The following is a 20,490-nucleotide window of genomic DNA, read 5'->3' as shown; positions in this document are numbered from 1 at the left end:
AAAAAAAAATAATAATAATAATAATTATTGTTAATATAATATGACTAACAGTAACACACACAATAATTCACCAATACTCAACAATATTAACAGTGACTCATCTACAAACGATAAGAAAAACGATATCGATCTTTTGGCAGATTTAAAATTTCAATATGAGGTTTTGACCAATGAACTATTTCACTTGTACAACTTTACAAATATAGATGAATTTGATCCACTTTTCAGAGAAAAAAGGGAAAGCCTTGTTTTTTCTGATTTTTTAAAGGAACACGGATTAAACCTCGAGAGTACCGATAAGGATGCTACTAATACGAATCACAATATTACTGGTCCAGATAATCTTATTTCCGATAATAATGATTTACCAGCTTCTCGCAGGATAAGAAGTAGAAGGAGAAGAGGGAGAAGAATAGACGGGGGGGAAACAAAAGCAACGGATACACTAACCGCAACCAAATATAACAGCGATGGAATTACTTCAAACATTAATAATACTTTGGACGAACTTGTAAATGCTAAGTACGGACATTTAAGGAAAATATTGGATGAAACATATAAAAATACAATACTGAATACTGATAGTTTAAAGAATGAGGAACCTAAGGAGAATAATCGTATTAATGACAGAGCTAATAATAAAAGATCAAATACTTTGGAAGATAATAAAATAAAATATCAGCACCGAAACCCTTTGAAGAAACAAAAAAAATCAAATATGCTTTCCGAACCCTATTTAATGTTAAATGTAAATGATGAAAAACAAAAAGTAGAAGATCCATTTTATTTTACCCCATCGTCATCATCATCATCACCATCTCCTTCTCCTTCTTCTTCCGAAAGTCAGGATGAAAAATATAACTCTTCAAAATTAAAGTTCAAGTTTTATGTTAATTTACCGAAACCAACAGTAACAAACCCAGAAAATGTAACAAAACCTAAATTTAACAATTTATCGGCATATCTAACTTCTTTTAGGTCTTTAGATGAGGATGTTGACGAGCAAGAATATGAAAATTTTATTTCCAAACAAAAAAAGGTATTTCAAGACATTAGGAAAGGTGTAGAAAAGGGAGTTTTAGAAGTAAATTTGGAAAATCAATTATTAAAGGAAATCACTTTAAAAGATGTTAACAGTTCGCAAAATACTATTAGTAATAACATTTTAAGGAAACCCGAGCCTATTACCTTCATATATAAGCAACAAAATCAATTTCCCATACAAGATCATTTAATGAATCAAGGTATCAAATTAAGTAAAATATTCCACAATAGTACTAGAGCGAGAATTGCTAGGGCTAAAAAAGTCTCCCAAATGGTTGAGCAACATTTCAAACATATATCTGGTGCAGAAGAACGTATGAAAAAACAACATGAGAAAAATATAAGGGCATTAGCCAGGACAGCTGCACAGGCGGTTAGAAAAAGATGGTCGCTAGCCGAAAAGGCATATAGGGTTTTGAAGAAGGATGAAGAAGAGGAATTAAAGAAAATACAAGGTAAAAAACATTTAAGTGAAATGCTAGAGAAAAGTACTAAATTACTAGGTGCTCAATTAAATAAAAAAAGTCTGGAACTTTCAGATGATGATCTTTCTTTGTCATCCGATTTTTCTACAAACGATGACAAGAAGTTGTCCTCTGTAGATGATATGAATATAGATACTACCAGTGATGAGGATAGGGAAGGTGCTGGTAGCCAATATTTAACTGGAACTATAAAGGATGCCAACGTTTCTCTGGATGAAAATAGAGAGAGAAAAGGTGAATATGATGATTCTAAACTTAGTGTCGAGCAATTGAAAGAAAAATACGCTAAATTAGACGAGGTAAACATTTTACAAGACACAGATATATCAATTGGACCACAACCTTTAGTAAACGAAAATTCTGTAAATATAGGTGCTTTAGTATCTAAAAGTGCAAAAGAAGAAATAAATTACAATGCTAGTCAAAGCGACGTTGACAGTGAAAGCGATTCTATAACTACAGAATATAGTTCTTCCTCTTCTTCTTCTTCTTCTTCTTCTGCTTCTTCTTCTTCAGAGGGGGAGGAGGAAGAAGAAGAAGAAGAGAATATTCAAGGGAAACCAAAGACCCAATTAGGCTTGTTACTAAATAATAATGAACTTGAAATAGAGGAGAAAGATACGAGTTTTGATGCAGATTATGAAGAAGGTAATGTAACATCTAATTATTCAGATGAGAAGGGAGATTTTATAGAAAATAAGGAGGAATATGAGGGTGAACAATTGAAAGTTGTTGATGTTCCGGTTCCCCCGTTATTAAAGGGAACCCTAAGAAGTTATCAAAAACAAGGATTGAATTGGTTAGCGTCATTGTATAACAATAACACAAACGGTATTTTAGCAGATGAGATGGGATTAGGAAAAACCATACAAACAATATCCTTATTGTGTTGGTTAGCATGTGAAAAGCAAAACTGGGGGCCACATTTAATTGTGGTCCCTACAAGTGTTTTATTAAATTGGGAAATGGAATTTAAAAGGTTTGCGCCAGGTTTCAAAGTATTGGCATATTATGGGTCGCCCCAAGAACGTAAAAGAAAAAGGAAAGGTTGGAACAATCCTAATTCTTTTCATGTTTGTATTACCTCATATCAATTGGTAGTTACTGACCAACACAGTTTTAAACGGAAAACATGGCAGTATATGATATTAGATGAAGCACACAATATCAAAAATTTTAGATCTACCCGTTGGCAAGCTTTGCTAAACTTTAATACAGAAAGAAGATTGCTTTTAACTGGTACGCCATTACAAAACAATTTAGCAGAGCTTTGGTCACTATTGTATTTTTTAATGCCCAAGACTATTATGACAGATGGTACTGTAAAGGGGTTTGCAGATCTAGAAGCTTTCCAAAATTGGTTTGGGAATCCAGTCAATAAGATCATGGAGCTTGGAACCAAGAACAACGACAGTGGTGACAAATATAATCTGCTAAACAGTACTGATGAGGAAACACAAAAAACAGTGGATAAGTTGCATCAAGTTTTGAGGCCGTATCTATTAAGAAGATTGAAGGCGGACGTTGAAAAACAAATGCCAGCTAAATATGAGCATATAATCTATTGCAAATTATCGAAAAGACAGCGATATTTGTATGATGATTTTATGGCTAGAGCACAAACCAAGGAAACTTTGGCCAGTGGAAATTTTATGTCTATTATTAATTGCTTAATGCAGTTAAGAAAGGTTTGTAATCACCCAGATCTATTTGAAGTAAGGCCAGTTGTCACATCGTTTGCCATTTCAAAATCTATATACCATGATTATTTATATTTGGCAAATAAAATGATTATTTCTGATAGCAACAACAAACTGGATTTGAACTTTTTGAATTTAAAGTTTTTAGACATTAATAATGAGCAAAAGAACACGTCGCTCAAGTACGCTGAAATATCGAAACTATCTGTGCTTGATAGTTTTGTTAAGGAAGTGGCGAAATTGCGGAAAGAGGCTGATAGAGACAACTCCATGACAACAATGTTTGATTTTCAAGACATTGAAGAGTACTACAAACGTTATAATCGGTTGCAAATTGTTTCTGAAATCAATAAATTGCAACTATTAAATTATATTAATCAACATAGATGTAAACAGGGCAAACCGAAATTCGGTTTGAATTTAATCAAGTTACTTAAGGTTCCCAGCAGCTCTAGTGTATTGTCAACAAAGTTGGTTAAAAGTTACGATGATTTTATTTTAAAAGAAAAGGGTATTATCAAAAAATTTGCCTTTTTGACACCCAAAATAGTGGTTTTAGAAAACAAGGAAATATTTATGGGCATTGATCCTATTTCAGTATATTTAAAAGGTTATGAAAAAAAAATTATTAGAGATCAATTACTATTGAACGATAATGTGAACAAAAACCCTGTTGTTGCCTTTAATCATTTTGTTCAAACTAAATTAAGTATTGAATTTCCAGATAAATCATTATTACAATATGATTGTGGCAAGTTGCAGAAATTGACCACTCTATTAGCTGATTTGAAGAAAAATGGACATAGAGTACTAATTTTTACTCAAATGACCAAAGTATTGGATATTTTGGAACAATTTTTGAATTATCATGGGTACTTGTATTTAAGATTGGATGGTGCTACTAAGATTGAAGATAGACAGATATTAACGGAAAGGTTTAACAATGACTCGAAGATAACAGTCTTTATTTTGTCAAGTAGGTCTGGTGGGCTTGGTATAAATTTGACCGGTGCAGATACTGTTATATTTTATGATAGTGATTGGAACCCTGCAATGGACAAACAGTGCCAAGATAGGTGCCATAGAATTGGACAAACAAGAGATGTCCATATCTACCGATTTGTTAGTGAACATACGATTGAGAGTAATATTTTAGACAAGGCCAACCAAAAGAGACGATTAGATAATGTTGTTATTCAACAGGGGGATTTTACGACAGATTATTTTTCTAAATTGACAGTCAAAGATTTGTTGGGGTCAGAAGCACCCGTGGAATTGAAAGACGATAGGTTACTGATTGAAGATAGTAGTGAGAATAAAAAGATTAACATTAGCAATGTGAATGATTCTGGTAACGAAAATGTCAAGAAGAGTGGTAATTTTAGCAAATTGTTAAGCCAAGTAGAGGATGAAGATGACGCTAGGGCAGCAAAAATGGCGTTGCAAGAAGAAGAAAATGTTGATACGGAAGATTTTAAGGAATATTCTGTGGATAATAATAGTGGTAAAATAGACGATATTAAAGGAGATAATTATGATGAAGATGAATATGAGGGTACTAAACATGTAGAAGAGTATATGATCAAATTTATAGCCAATGGTTATTATTATGATTGAGATTGATATAAAATATGTACGTAATATAAAAGTTGTTATTGTAGTAGAATTATATTTTTGGCTGGGGGTGTTATGCGATGTGCGATGTAGATGGAAAGCCACGTAATTCTGATTTTGTACTTGCAAGCCCTAAAAGGGGGTAAAAAAGGGACAAGCAAAAAAAGGGGGGAGAAAGAGAAAGAGAAAGAGAAAGAGAAAGACAGGGTGGCAAATGGGCTTTATAATTTTTGATATTAATAAAACATTTTCCTATTTTGTTTGTATTGTACATTTGATCATTTCCCCCTTCTTTCGTAATTTATTTTTGCACTGAAAAAAAAAAGATCAACAACTATAAAAAAAAATAAAAAATCAGGGATGAATTTTCTTAATAGAAGGCCATAGAATCTTTGTTAAGCATTGCTTTCAAATTAATACAAAACTGAAATTGTTGATGTTTGTTTGTTCAAATTTGCGATTTCTATTCATATCTTTTATCCCTTAGCATCAAAAATGTCAAGATCTTTCTGTATATAAACTAATTTCTTATGTCATACCTTAAAAAAAAAAAAGAGAAAGAAAAAAAAAATATATTTAGTATTTAAACCTGAGGTTTTTTTCTTTTTTTCTCTTTGTTCTTATCTTCTGGAACTTATTTATTTATTCATTCCTTTTTCCTTTTAATTTAAATTAAAATTTAAATTTTAGTAGTTTATTTTGTAATGTCCAAAAAAGATAAATATCAAATAAAGATAAGTTATCTCATATATCCAACAACTTATAAATCTCTATATCAATACTGCTCCATTACAATTACAAAAAATGTCAAACACTAATAACGTCAAAGTAATTTTTAAAGGTAAAGACACCGATTTGATAGTTTTCGCTGAAAACTCGGAAATCCTCAACAACTTTAAAGCGAACCCAAAATTAAGTGAATTAGCTAATGTGGTTCCAGTTTTTAAAATTTTCACTACACAATCTGGCAGAGGCACCGAAGGTGCTTTTGGAGAAGCTTCTAAATCACAAGTGGAAAATGAATTGGGTAAAAATTTGACTACTGAAGAATACTTGTTTAAGATTTTAAAAGAGGGAAAGTACCAACAGGTTGAAAATCTCGAAAAAAACAAATTTTCTTCGACAAATGATTCAAAATATTAGTTATCAAGTAGCTAATAGAATGATATTAAAATAGAAACAATTGGTCGGACAATTAAATGAAGAATTTAATAAAACTATCATTTGTATGCATTCCCTTCTTTTTAATTTGATATATATATATATATATATATGTTTATATATATAAGAATATACTTTATATAAAAGTCTCTATTTTTAACATAGAATGTACTAGTTATGATGATTATTTAACTTTTTTTTTTTTTTTTTTCGACATCTCTTTTCACCCTTGTTAGTTATGCCACAGAGTTAATATCAATTTTAAAAAAAATATAATACGGCTTGCGTCTTTTTTTAGAGCTATTAATTAACACTGTCAAATGAGTTTATCTTTTAAGCAATCTCACCATCACTACTGAAAATAATTTCTATTTCATTTTTATTTGATGGAGGTGGGAAAGAGAAGCTACTAGAGTTAATAGTAGTACCCGTATTTGAATTAAAAATATTGTTGATCAATAGAGAAGCCTTTCTAAAGATACTGGGGACCTTACTAGGGCTTCCACTCAATTCATCTAAAGAAGTAATCGTAAAATTAGGTGATGGGCATACCGGTAACAAATTTTCATTATTGTTATTATTATTACTAGATAATGAAGTAAAATTACTATTTTTTACTGTATAAATCGTAGTGTTTTTCTTATTATTCTCATTGTTTAAAACATTAGAAATATGGGAGACATTCGAAATTTTTCTGCCTTCTTTCCTTCTATTATAATTAGCCGACAAAGACATGGTACGGAGGTGGAAGTTTGGCTTGTTGAAAAAGTTACTCACACTTTTACTTCTTTTCATAATCGTCTTTGGATACATTTCGTCTTCATTTTCACAGTTGTCTTTTGTGTTATCGTTGTCCCTATTAATATTCACAATTGAATTAATGTTAGTGTATGTCACATCTTTAGAGATTTCCATAGATTTATTTGTTTGTATATGGTTACTACGAGGGGGGTTTTTTGAAAAAAGATCTGTAAAAGATTTTGTTTTGGAAATAACTACATGTTCATTTCTAAAAAAATTTAAAGAATTGGATGGTGTTAAGGACTTTAAAGTTTCTTCATTTTCCAACAAAAGGTTGGGCGCGCTGTCTTTATTGGCTGCATTGTTAGGAAAGTAATCAAGTGTCGATTCTTTGTCATCCTGTAAGGAACCAGCGGTAGAAATCAAATTAAAACTAAATTCAAAATTATCTAATATCGTACCGTTATCAGCTTCTGCTCTAATGTTATGTAAAGAATTGGGCGAAGCAACAGGAAGAACATTAATGTTCTTACCAACAGTGTTAATATTGCCAGAGAGAATAGAATCATTCTTTAGGTTAATCACCGAGTTCATTCCTTTTGTATTAGTTTTAAAACCAGCTATATGAGTAACATCATTTTTAATTTTTTCATCGCTATCACACGTATCTATTGCATGATATAACATGGGCAATCTATTACTCCAAACATCTTGCAAATTGCTTTCAATTCTAATTCTTTCATGTAATGAAATTTGAACGTTAAAATTTTTTTCATTTAAATCTTCATCTTCATACCTTATGTTGTGTTGAAATGCCCAAGTTGTATCATAATGTTTATTTCCTGAAATCCACATTTGTGTTTTATTCCAATGTGAGAAACACTTGCAGTCACTAAATATCACATTAAAAGGAAATAAACTATGAAAATAACATAGCTGAAAAATCTTTAAATGTCTATTCAACCCAATTTTAGAATCGATACATTCGATGTTACTTATATTTTCAACTGATAAATCCATGGGAGCCATAGTATCGGGTATTATAGTATTATCAAAAAAACCTGCTTGCTGAGCATTTTCCAAATTAGACTTTGCCTCCCTTTCCATGATAGAAGCCTCATATCCTCCAAGCTTATACGGTCCATTAACGTGTGTAATTAATAAATCTAATGTATTCTCCCACTCTACATATTCAATTTTATTTAAAAAGAGCAAAATTATTTCAAAAATCATAAACTTGTATTCAAAAACAATTTTAAACGAGTACTTATAATTAGTATCCAATCCCCCCATTAAGTCACCAGAATTGATGTTAAAAGTCGCTTGATCATTGATGTCAGTGTTACAGAAGTTATTATTTTTGTTCAATTTTATCAATTTACAAACAGACAAAGGAATCATAAATATAATTGGCCATGTTCCTAAAGAATTTTTTTCATTATTAGCATCGGCTTTAGAAAGTACCAATGTTGACTTGAAAGCAAAAATCGAATATTGTTCTGCAACTAAACGGAATATTTCTGATCTATTGTTTTCTACACTATCATCTATAATTTTATGTTTTATGCTGTTATTTTGAGCACTTTTTGACCTAATAATATTATCAAAAGCATTACTGTTCCTTCCCTCTTCATTAATTCCAAACCATGATCTCCTTTTCCTACATCCAAAAGCATTGGTGTTTTCTATTTTCTTTAAGCGAACCACTTTTGTACCTGTAATGACGCACTTTTCATCATCCTCACCGTTTTTCCTCTTGCTGGCATTGTCTAAAAAACTGGTATTTTTGCTAGAAAAGGAGGAGCTTTTTTTCCTTCTTGTGATACTTTTAATAGGAGAATAACCTTCTTTCTCAACTTGTTTATTTTTAACCCATACTCCAACACATGAACCTCTTAAATAACAACTGCCTAAAGCTTCTATTGGTAGATAGTTGTTCATTTTAGAAAAATTACTATTGGATGGATATTTTAAACGACTGTATAAGTATTTCTGAAAATTCTGTGTACTGTTTTCATTTTGTTTATTATTTTTATAATGAAAGGGATCAAATTTCCCTTTGATTTCAGTATCATGACTATTCTTTGTGACCCAATTGTTTTTGTACTTTTTGAAGTTCCCCCTCAAAAAATTTGTTTTAAACGGGCTCGGAGTGTGCATATTATAATCCACATTGCCAAAATAATCTTTTAAATCATTAACTTTTTCTAATTTACTTAGTAATTGATTAAGTGATGTTGCAATTTCTCTTTTATATGAATTTGTTGATTCAATGTCCTTTTGGTTTTTATCAGGTTCAGCAAATATTAATAATTGCTGCAAAAATAATTTGTATTTTGATATTCTAGAAATGGGTGTTTGAACCAATGAGCTAAATGATAAATCCATTTTTAGATTTGAGTTTCCTATTTTGTTTTTTGCTTTATTTGTTATGTTTATAGCAATCTTGCCGTTATTGTTATTTTTACGAGCATTTTCAACGCTATTCTCCACCGAACTTGCAATATCGTGGCTATCATAATAATCTTCGTGCTCATAACTGCATTGGAAATGTTGATCAAATTTTTCAAGAAAAGAAAATTCTAACCTGTAGTACTCATTGAATTTTTCTAATAATAATTCATTTTGAGAGATATTCTTTTCTACCAAAAGTTCAGACAAAAAGGAAGACTGAGCTGAGGACAGTGAAGGTGTATTATTGCCAAATATACCATTTGGAATACAAGGTGACACTTGCTGAGGGATAAATTCTTTGTAGCTTGATTCGAGGAAAAATTGAATGTTTTTAAGCCAGTCATGTATTTCTTGTTGTGCCCGTATACTTTCATGCTCTGTTTCGTCTTCCTTATTTAACAACAATAATACCAACTCATAATTAACAGTATATTTTTGATACCAATAAATGGGAACACCCATATTTGTTATAACTTGAGCTATTTTAGCACATATTTCCATCGAATCTGAATCACTTATATTGGCTGTTTTATAACCATATTTGATATTTAATTCCTCTAAAATCTCAACTATCTTTCTTAATAGCCGAGTGTGTATATTATACAACTCTTTCAGAAGATAATTTAACAATTTAAATGGTACATAGTTTCCTTTAGCATTGGTCACTAATTTGGTTAAATACCCCTTTTGTAATATTTTCAATAAAACAACATATTTCATTTCAGTTAAAATTATTTCATTTAAAATATAATTTCTTCGAGAAACCATAGACGTTTCCAGTGTTGAATTTTTATCATTTTTTTTTGTCTCCAAGGTTTTAAAAATAGGGATATGGTTGTTTTCTTCATAGCTTTTATTATTTATGGTAGAAGGTCTGGGTAGCGATACCGAGGGTGAAGTATTTAACTGTTTTAAAGCTTTTTCTAAAATTGGGGATTCCATCATATAGGGGAGTAAAAGTCCCGGACTCAAACAATTTGTCAACACCTCAGGGGAATTCAAATTATTATTCTTGTTATTTTTTTTAGAGTTATTCGCTTTATTCATTTCTTTATACTTTTGTTCTAGTAAAAATGGTTTTAATTTTGAGTCATTTTCGCTTTTATTTGCTATATAGGTTTTAGAAATGTTGTCACTTTTTTTTTCAAGTTCTTTGATCATTAATGTCTGGTTTGTAACGGAAAACAAGTTACTTGTATTATCATTTTTACTTTCATGTGGTTTTGGATTATAACATATTACATTTGAATCAGCTGGTGTGGCCATTTTGCTGTGAAATAAACGTTTTATTTTATTTTTTTTTTTTTTTTTTTCTTTCTTTTACACCGATTTTATCCTAATTATAGTTTTGATATGATAAACTTTTATTTTATTATAAAGGTTTTCTATACATATATGTGTATATATATGCATTTGATGATACAAATTATCATTTTTGTGACACATTTTCAGTCATTTCCATTTTGCTAAATTACCTGATTTAGCAACCTTTTTAATCCTATAAAACGTCACCGATAGAAAATTTGACGTGTCGTTATTATGCAAAATTTACAGCAGTACACCACGCCATACAAAAAGAAAAAAAAAAAAAAAAAAAATTCGAGTAATGAATATAAAAAAAATGCGCTTAAAACAACAACAATTTTATATTTTTAATATACTTGATAAGATAATCAATTTTATTAAAGAAAAGTCAAAAAAAAAAAAGATGGTTTATCGAAGTTTAACCTATAAAGGATTTTAAGTCAAAGAATTGTATAAATAGAGGGAGAAAAAAAAAAACAAACAAAAAAAAACAACACTTTTTATTTTTTATCTTTAATTTATTTTTTCATTTTTTCGGAAAATTCATTTATTGATTTATCTCCACGTTTGATTATCGACTTTGAATGTTAAAACTGTTGAAATCTCTTTTTTTTCTTTTTTTCTTTCTTTCTTCTATTCTGATATTTTAAGACAATATTGAACATCACAGAAAAAAAAAAGGCATGTCTAATTACATTAGCCAAAAGTTATCAGAATTACATCCTAAATTACAAACCAATGGTATTGGGATAGGTAACACGCACAGAAGAATCTCTTTAGCATTCTTAACACCGATTGATAAATCTAATCCTTTGATCAAAAAATCCAAACTCCAAAATAAAAAGTTTTTAAGGAAGAGAGATCGAAGAAGAAAAAGAATCTGGGAAGAGCAGAGAAGTGTTAGGTCCTTGGGTGAAGATTTTGGAAGCAGTATTAGAGAAAGCTATTATGGCTCGATAAATAGCGGAGATGGGGAAAATATTGATGATCAGTTTGATCAGAATGCCCAACTTCAAAATCGAAATCATTTGTACGATATAGAGAACGTAAGGAATTATGACGATGCCATTAATGATAGGGATGAAGGCAATATTGAGGTCGAAGGAGCTAATGAGGATGACGAAAATAATGAACTAGGGTCACAGCTAAGTAGAACGATTTCTTTACCTTCAAGGGTTAGTGAAACATCTGATGCTGTTGAACCAGATGTTGACTGGATTTTGAGAGAACATGAAAGAAGATATTCAATTACAAATAATGATGTGGAAAGTGCCATATTGGAGGAGGAGGAGGAAAGAGATGAAGATGATGAACGAAGAGGAAGAAGAGGAATACGTACTGGTGCTATGTTAGATGCTGATGATGATGTCATTTCGAACTACGAGTCGTTTATGAGAAGAGTTAAGAAAAATGAAGCAAATGAAAATGCTTTGAATAAAACACTAAATGATGAGTTAATAAATAAGAACACGATTGAAGAGGATGGTTTTTTGCTTAAAGATGATGAAGAAAGTGAGGACTTTGCCAATGAGGTTGTGACCTACAAATCAGAATCTAAAATATTGGTCGCTTATTCAATTCCTTTAATTTTTACCTTTTTTTTTGAGCAAATTTTCAGTGTAGTTTGTTCTGTAGCTGTTGGTCATTTGGGTAAAAGTGAATTAGCAGCAGTCTCTTTAGCCTCAATGACCACTAATATAACTTTGGCCGTTTTTGAAGGGATAGCCACAAGTTTAGACACTTTGTGTCCTCAAGCTTATGGTTCTGGTAACTATAAAGGCGTAGGAATCCATTTGCAGAGATGTGTGGCATTCTCCTTGGTTATTTTCATTCCCTTTGCCTTTTTATGGTATTTTGCCGAACATTTTTTAATTTACCTTGTTCCCAAAGAGGAAAAAGATTTAATTCACCTAACAGCGTTATTTCTAAGAGTTGTCATATTAGGAGCACCACCATATATTATGTTTGAAAATTTAAAAAGGTTCTTACAAGCGCAGGGTATTTTTGATGCAGGAATTTATGTTTTAATCATATGTTGTCCTCTGAATATTTTGCTAAGTTATTTATTGGTGTGGAACAAAACTATCGGTTTAGGCTATATCGGCGCTCCAATAGCTGTTGTTATTAATTTCTGGTTAATGTTTTTATTATTATTAGCATATACCGTGAATACAGATGCTATGAAATGCTGGCCTGGATTTTCTAAAAAGGCCCTGACCCATTGGCGGGATTTGTCATATTTAGCCATACCTGGTATTGTTATGTTGGAAGCTGAAGACTTATCATATGAAATTTTAACTCTATTCTGTTCTTATTTTGGAACTTCTTATTTAGCGGCTCAATCCGCGGTTTCCACTGTTGCTGTCTTGATGTATATGGGGTCTTTTGCAGTCGGTGTTGCTTCCTCTACCAGAATTGCCCATTTTATTGGTGCTAAAAGAGTTGATAGCGCCAATATTGCATCTACTGTGGCTATAATAGCATCAGTTTTTGTTGGTTTTATCAATTGTTTTGTTTTAACTTTTGGCAGAAAATTCATTGCTGGTATTTTCACGAGGGATCCAGATGTTTTCAAATTAATTACTGAAGTTTTACCTCTAGTTGGTGTCGTAGAGATTTTTGATTCCATTAATTGTATTGCCGGTTCGTGCTTGAGAGGGCAAGGTATGCAATTTATTGGGAGTATCGTCAATTTAATCGTTTATTATTTGTTTGCTATTCCATTAGGTATGTTTTTAGGTTGGGTTATAGACTTGAAAATATTTGGCTTGTGGATAGGTATTGGTTCTGGGATGTTACTAATTGGGTTAATCGAAAGCTATTATGTTTTGTGTCCCAATTGGAATTCTATTTTAGAACGGGCAGAAATGTTAAAAGAGACTGAGGATGATGACGACGACAATGATGATATCGAAATGGAAGAAAGCGACTCTGATAGCGAAGATGAAGATGAAGATGAAGATGAAAACGACAATTTAATCAATGAACATTCTAGGTTGATACAGGTATAACTCACATTATGGTTTACTTTTACATTTTCTCGCTTTTATTTATTTTTATATTCCATATTTCTTACTTGGTTCCTTTTTTATCTAGGCGATTTTTCAAGTAAAATTAAGTAATTAGAATTTCCAGTGTACCATTTTATAAAGCTCTAATATATATATATATATATATATATGGGACTACGTTACTGCTTAAAATATACCAAGGCTTTAGCAGTGGTATAATACATATAAATTTTAATTTTTTAGTGGAAGTAGATAAATATTAATTTTCTTTCCTTTTTTTTAGTTTTAAATATAATTATATACATATATATTTATAACAATATATAATATCCTGTAATAAAGAAATAGCCAATAATAAAAACAACATAAAAATAAAGAAAAATTATTTACTAACCATAACTATCCAAAACATGATGATATTCTGGGAAACAAACAGGCAAATAAGTAAATAAATAAATAAATATTGGCAGCAAACTTAAATAATAAATGAAGAAACAGCAATGCACACATAATCAATTATTAAAAATATAATTCCACTAAAAAAAAAAAAAAATAACATTTATTATATCTTCCTATAATTTCCATTATTTCTTTGGAGTTTCCAAGGACCCTCCAAGTACAAAAATACAACCATTGTTAGAACATTCAATGTCCTGAATGGGTATTTCGTTTTCGATGTCAGCATCAGCAAGTCTAACAGTGAATTTCAAACCGTCTCTTCTTAGAATTAATTTTTTTCCATCCAAATTTTCATAAATTAGTGAAGAGTTAGGCTTTGATAAATCAACACTATTTTTACTATCGTAAACGTTTGCACTGTCTTGCTTTTCTTGTTCCTCCATGTCAATCATAACAACATGGTTGTAGACAAACTTGTTTACGTTATCTCTAACGGCATCATCCAATTCAGAAGCTGTTCTCATTCCCTGTTCGAATTCTGCTTCTAAAGAATTAATATCTATGGGAAATTGCCAAGGCTTCAATTCCAAACTGGCAATGGCCTCATTTGAAGGAGCAAATATTAAAAACAATAAATCATCATTTTTACTGTCTAACATATTATATAAATTAACATTATCTCTACAATAACCACTGAAGATTGAAATATCATTAATTAAAGTCATACCAGAAGTTAATGGATATACAGGGACATAACTAGGCAGAGAAGCGCGTTGGGGTCTCTCAACATTCTCAATAGCAGCATCATGAGCATTATTATTGATTATGCTATTAAAAAAATACTGAATTTTTTGTTTATATCCATTTTGTTTTGAGACACGTGGCGTGCCCTCATCAACATTATCACCATACGCATTATTCATTTCGGTGTTTGTTATTAAGTCACCCCAGTTCAAAAAATTATGTAGTATTTTTTTGTAGTGTTGATCCTTGTGGAAAGCGTCAATCTCTTTTTGGGTTAAAAACTTTCTATGTCCGGTTGTGTCTCTAAATATAATCTCTTTCTTACCATCTGAAGTTCTTTCAACTTCTACAACATTTTTAGCAGAAACAATCACAGTGAAGCAACTTGTCATCAGCAACAACAAATAAAAAAGAGATGATATTTTAAACATTTCTCGTTTTATCTTACAAAAGTAAATAAGTAGTGTATACTTCCTTTATATATTTATATTTCAAAATTGGATTACTAAAAACCTAAATATGAACTGTAAATTATTTATTTATTTATTTCTCTATCAATATCTTTTATATATATGTGCTAACAAAATACTTACAAAAATGCTTTATAATTATATAATCAACCCTTTTTTTAATTATAGTTGTGGAGAACAAAGGACAGAAAAAAAGAAAAAAAAAAAAAAAAGAAAAAAGAAAAAAAAGGGTGATATTTTAGTACATCCCCTTTTTTGACCGAAAATATCCCAATGCCGAAAATATTCGGTAACACATGATATTATATAACTTAAACTTTTGCAAATTTCCAACCAAACAAGCAATATAAAAATCGTACCATCATTTGATAACCAACATAATACTAACCATTTGTTATCGAAGGCACTCCAGCTAATAAAAAAATAACGATAACAACAAATAGAACACGCCAATGAAACAATGTGGATCCTATATAATCTTTTCCTTATCCCCCCCCCCCTTCTATTGCGCTATGTCTTTTCCAGATAAATTTAATAATATACAACCTCTATTTCGTCTCCTTATGTGTACCTAAATTTTTCATTTTCAGCATAAAATTCAATTTTTTCTCTTCAAGTTGATATTTTAAGCCTGTATTCATACTATCATTTATACTATACTTGGCCTCCTCGTCTTCTTCACAATCAGATAAATTGTGGGCCATCGCATGATGTATAATTTTCACTTTAATATCATCTACTTCTTGCCCTTTTGCTGCTGCCTCGTTTTCCTTTTCACTTGATTTTTCCCTATCCCCAATGTTACTAGTGCCTTCTACATTATAATCAACATTATTTCTAATGTTTTCACTGTTTCTCTGATTAATATTTAAAATTTTGGATTCTGTAATCAATCTTGGTAAGGCTGATAAAGTCCTTTTACCACCTTTCTGCAATGGATTCGGTAGTATTTTCGCCACATTATTCTTAATAGATGATGGCGGTCTAAATAAATTATATGTGTTTACTCTCCCACTAAATTCTGTCACACCATTTATAAGCCCACTGATTGTACCATTCTTGGCAGTCCGATTATTATTATTAATAAATAGTGCAGTGCCATTATCACTTTCGTCTATCTTCTTACCTACTACAGACCATTTGTTATATAGTCTTTGTTGGCTTTCAATCATTCCAATCAAAGCCCACATATTAACTGTAACGATTAACTTAATGAAAGAAGTCAATATTTCCATCCAATTACTCATTTTTTTAGTTTCTTCAACAAATATCAAAGTTATTAACGTGTTAAACTCCAAACAGAAAACAATACCAATGATAAGTACATTATATATTAATAAGGGTAAATTATGAACGAAAAACTTATTTGGCACAATAGCAGTGATAAATGGACCATTATAATCGCTTGTATCGATACTAACGTTTGATTTTTCAAACGAATTTTGCAAAGTTAATTCTTGGTAACTCTTGTAAACATAGGGAAATATGCCCAATACGGTAAAACAAGTGAAAATAAAAATGTCGATGGAATACTTTAATATTTTTAAAATAAAATCCAAACCTGTAAGTTCGTCATAGTTTACAAAACCAATGGTAGTATTTTCGGCGACGTGGCTATAAAAGCAATGCAAAGAATAAAATATTATATGGATAATAATTAAAATAAAAGATATAGCTGTTATGACCTTTTTCTTAAACTTTCTTTTAAATTTGGGTGTTTTATAAAAGTTCATATGATAGATTAACTCAAACCAACATAGGTCCTGCAATAGTGTATTAAACAAGATTAAAATCTTGTACCAAGTCGAATTGATAACCAACGACACAAATTCACCTACATCTTGATAGTTATTGATATATTGTTGGTAAAACACTTTTTTATCAGATAATTTTAATATTATTGTATGCGTAATGGCAAAGTACAGCACATAAAAATAAAACAAATTTGAATGTGTATTAGACAATTTACCAGTAGTACTATTGCTAGTAGATGAAATGTTTTCGGTAGCAACAGAGGATGTGTTTTTGACAAAGTGATTGGTAGATTTTCGTAGTCTATTTTTATAGTATGATTTTGTATCATCGTCATTATCATTTGTGAAAAAATTAGTTTTCATAGTATCACTGTGATCGCTATTGTGTTGAAAATCGTACTTTTCCCTTGTAGGTAGCATTAGTAGAATCAAAATAACCATCCAACCACCTACACAAACAACAGCTAGTATAAAGGCAACCACAACCGAACTATTACTAAAATTATCTCTTTGAATATCTGGTATATTTAAATTCTGTTTCACATCCAAAAGGAAATTCTGGCTCAAAAAGAGAGTATTGTTGTTCAGACTAACATAATTACTTATGTAATCATTTTGTTGGAATATATTTTGATTACTATCGTTAATAGAATTAATTTGAGAACAATTGAAGAGTAGTATGGGTGAAGTAGCAGTTGTCAAATTGTTTTTATCGTCTTCGTTATTTTCATCCTGTATGAGTAAAACACCACTACTTAAGGTATATGCAATGCAGTTATTTAATAAATAATTTGTAAAATTGTCTTCTTTGAAGGCAGTATATGATTTATCTCCACTAAAATCAGTAGATACGACTGAACTAATGTTCATTTGTTAAGTGTTTTATTTCTTCTTGTAGGTTGTATTTTTGTTGGTATGCAGTTTTTATGTTTATTTGTGGACGATATATTATATATACACTTATTTATAGCTTGCAACTTTTATTTTTATTTTCAATTTTTATTTTTTTTTTTTTTTTTCTTTTTTTTATTTTTTTTGTAAGTTGCCAAGCCATTTTTAAAAAACCGAAAAAGAAAAATGGAGACGGAAGGAAACAAAAGTAAAAATGTGGGAAAAAAAAAAATAAAAAAAATAAAAAAAAAATTCGTACACAATGATTTATATTTTCTACATCCGTGAAATACTCCGATGATTGCTACGGATTTCGGACTTAGACTTGTAAACAAAACCAATTTACACAGTAATATTTTTTGTGTCAGAGAAAGCATTTATCCCTTTTTGGTCAAGCAAGGTCAACGGACTTTTTGTGCGTGGTTTAAAAAGCACATGGCACATTACGTATTATGTGGTTAGCATTGTAATACGAAAAAAAATAAAAAAAATAAAAAAAAATAAAAAAAATAAAAAAAAAAAAATCTTAGATCTATTCGTTAACTACAAGGTACCTTTTGATACAAGACTTTTGTTTTAACTACATTTATAATTCTGTTATCAACCAAGTAGAACAACACTCCATAAGTACATAACAGTACAATTAAAAAAAAAAAATGGTAATATTTTTAAAAAAAAAGATATATAACATAATATCTAGGCTTGTATCACAACAACTACCAATATTGGTTTTCTCATTATTCTCACTCTCTAATGCCGCATTATTAACTTCAAATATCAAGGGTATTACTGTTGGCGGTTGGTTGGTTACAGAACCATACATTACACCATCTTTATATAAAAATGCAATGAATTTATCTTCTTCATCTGATTTAATAGTCGATGAGTACCATATTGGTTATTATTTGTCATATTCTCAGGCAAGCTCCTTGCTAAAAACTCATTTAGATACTTGGATAACTGAAGCCGATTTTCAAAAAATTGCACAGGATGGATTTAATTTGGTTAGAATACCAATAGGATACTGGGCATGGAAAGATAACAATAGTGCCGACTCAACAACCTCGACTTATTTGAAAGGAAAGTATACCTACAAGGATTATTTTATAAATGTGGGGCAATTACAATACTTGGAGAATGCTCTTATCTGGTGTGAAAAGTATGGGTTAAAAGCATGGATCGATTTACACGGTGTCCCTGGCTCTCAAAATGGGTTTGACAATAGTGGACAAAGAATATTAAATGGTCCATTGGGCTGGTTGTCAACCGATGTCACTAACACTTTAACTACTGATATATTGACTGATATTTTCCAAACATTCTTAAATGGCAATAAGACTTACCAAGATGTTGTTGCTGGGATTGAAATTGTCAATGAACCATTACATGGGCCGATCCCAATAAATGACGTTATTCAATTTTATTATAAAAGTTTAGCTAATTTTCAACAATATTATCAGGAGACCTCAAACACAACACTTATAATCCATGATGCCTTTGAAGGACTAGGATTTTGGAATGAACACTTTAATGTACTGTATAAGAATGTTTCTAGCCAATACACTAATGACACCAGCGTCATATCTTCATCTAAGTTATTAAACGATCGTACGATAATAATTGATCATCATCACTATGAAGTTTTTACTGACGGCCAACTAATTAATTCACCATATCAAAGAATTAGGGATATTATTTCGTATGGTGACAGCTTGCAGATGGAACAGGGTTACCATCCCTCTGTAGTTGGCGAATGGTCTGGTGCGATTACAGATTGCGCTACATGGTTAAATGGGGTGGGTATTGGTTCAAGATACGATGGCTCTTACTATGGTTCGGCAACTAATTTTACTACAACTTCAACTGGTATCCCTGTGGGGAAATGTCAAAGTCAATTGTCGGTTGAAAATTGGTCCTCTTCGTATAAGACAAGTGTTAGGCAATTTATTGAAACTCAGTTAGTTCAGTTTGGAAATAAGTCAGCCGGTTGGATATTCTGGAACTGGAAAACCGAGAATGCAGTTGAATGGGATTATTTAAAATTAAAAGAGGCCAAATTATTCCCCCATCCCTTTGATGATTATAAATATTACAATAAAAAAGATGGTAGCATGAAGAGTTCATTCCAGTCACAAATTGCATTGGCTACGAGCACAGATGACACCTACTCTAACAAAGCAGTCAAACTTATATCGAATAATGGTATGAATTTAAATTCAATTATGAAAATCTTATTATTTTTAAATATACCGTTGGCAATAACCTTTTTGATTTTATATTTTTAGAATAATAATATAATGAAGTAGAGTATATATAATTAAAGGAAATGGAAAAAAAGAATAAAAATGACTTATACATCGTAATTTGTCTTATTTGACGACATTTTGAATGCTTATGTTTTATTTTCCAAATCAAAAAAAAAAAAAAGAAAAAAAAAAAAAAAAATTCACTGCTACGATTGAAACAAAAACAATTCTTTTAAACAAAAAGCAGGGAATTATTTTTAAACGCCACAAAACAAAAAAAAAAAAAACAAAAAAAATATATATATATATATTTGTATACATATATAAACATAAAGATTAAGCATATAAGGTGGATTGTTGCTTTAATAATTGACGAATAGTTAAAAAAACTATAGACCCAAGAATCGATTTTTTTTTTTCTCACAGTAAATATAAAATTCGACAAGGTAAAAACACAAAATACGTTAATAG

The 20,490-nt window shown here is 30.5% G+C and overlaps 7 protein-coding genes across 7 annotated transcripts; 4 read left to right on the top strand and 3 right to left on the bottom strand.

Annotated features, from left to right (window-relative positions):
• Window positions 1–40: 40 nt before the first annotated feature.
• SWR1 (chromatin-remodeling protein SWR1) lies at window positions 41–4,846 on the top strand (the record flags this gene model as incomplete). Its single annotated transcript, XM_046079739.1, has 1 exon — window positions 41–4,846. The coding sequence occupies one exon, from the start codon at window positions 41–43 to the stop codon at window positions 4,844–4,846; it is 4,806 nt and encodes a 1,601-aa protein (XP_045933377.1).
• Window positions 4,847–5,647: 801 nt separating this feature from the next.
• Window positions 5,648–5,986, top strand: RTC3 (Rtc3p; the record flags this gene model as incomplete). The annotated part of the gene is made up of 1 exon (XM_046079738.1): window positions 5,648–5,986. One exon carries the CDS (start codon window positions 5,648–5,650, stop codon window positions 5,984–5,986), a length of 339 nt encoding a protein of 112 aa, XP_045933376.1.
• Window positions 5,987–6,337: 351 nt separating this feature from the next.
• Window positions 6,338–10,465, bottom strand: SCDLUD_004885 (uncharacterized protein; the record flags this gene model as incomplete). The annotated part of the gene is made up of 1 exon (XM_046079737.1): window positions 6,338–10,465. The coding sequence occupies one exon, from the start codon at window positions 10,463–10,465 to the stop codon at window positions 6,338–6,340; it is 4,128 nt and encodes a 1,375-aa protein (XP_045933375.1).
• Window positions 10,466–11,187: 722 nt separating this feature from the next.
• Window positions 11,188–13,515, top strand: SCDLUD_004884 (uncharacterized protein; the record flags this gene model as incomplete). Its single annotated transcript, XM_046079736.1, has 1 exon — window positions 11,188–13,515. The coding sequence occupies one exon, from the start codon at window positions 11,188–11,190 to the stop codon at window positions 13,513–13,515; it is 2,328 nt and encodes a 775-aa protein (XP_045933374.1).
• A 584-nt stretch (window positions 13,516–14,099) lies between these two features.
• SCDLUD_004883 (uncharacterized protein) lies at window positions 14,100–15,050 on the bottom strand (the record flags this gene model as incomplete). The annotated part of the gene is made up of 1 exon (XM_046079735.1): window positions 14,100–15,050. The coding sequence occupies one exon, from the start codon at window positions 15,048–15,050 to the stop codon at window positions 14,100–14,102; it is 951 nt and encodes a 316-aa protein (XP_045933373.1).
• Window positions 15,051–15,676: 626 nt separating this feature from the next.
• On the bottom strand, window positions 15,677–17,752 carry DFG16 (Dfg16p; the record flags this gene model as incomplete). The annotated part of the gene is made up of 1 exon (XM_046079734.1): window positions 15,677–17,752. One exon carries the CDS (start codon window positions 17,750–17,752, stop codon window positions 15,677–15,679), a length of 2,076 nt encoding a protein of 691 aa, XP_045933372.1.
• A 677-nt stretch (window positions 17,753–18,429) lies between these two features.
• On the top strand, window positions 18,430–20,058 carry EXG2 (glucan exo-1,3-beta-glucosidase; the record flags this gene model as incomplete). Its single annotated transcript, XM_046079733.1, has 1 exon — window positions 18,430–20,058. One exon carries the CDS (start codon window positions 18,430–18,432, stop codon window positions 20,056–20,058), a length of 1,629 nt encoding a protein of 542 aa, XP_045933371.1.
• Window positions 20,059–20,490: the final 432 nt, after the last annotated feature.

Source organism: Saccharomycodes ludwigii, chromosome VI (assembly GCF_020623625.1).
Source record: "Saccharomycodes ludwigii strain NBRC 1722 chromosome VI, whole genome shotgun sequence".
NCBI classification, from domain to species: Eukaryota; Fungi; Ascomycota; class Saccharomycetes; order Saccharomycodales; family Saccharomycodaceae; genus Saccharomycodes; species Saccharomycodes ludwigii.
Note: the sequence above shows the minus strand (reverse complement) of the source record. Positions and strands in the feature narration are given on the sequence as shown.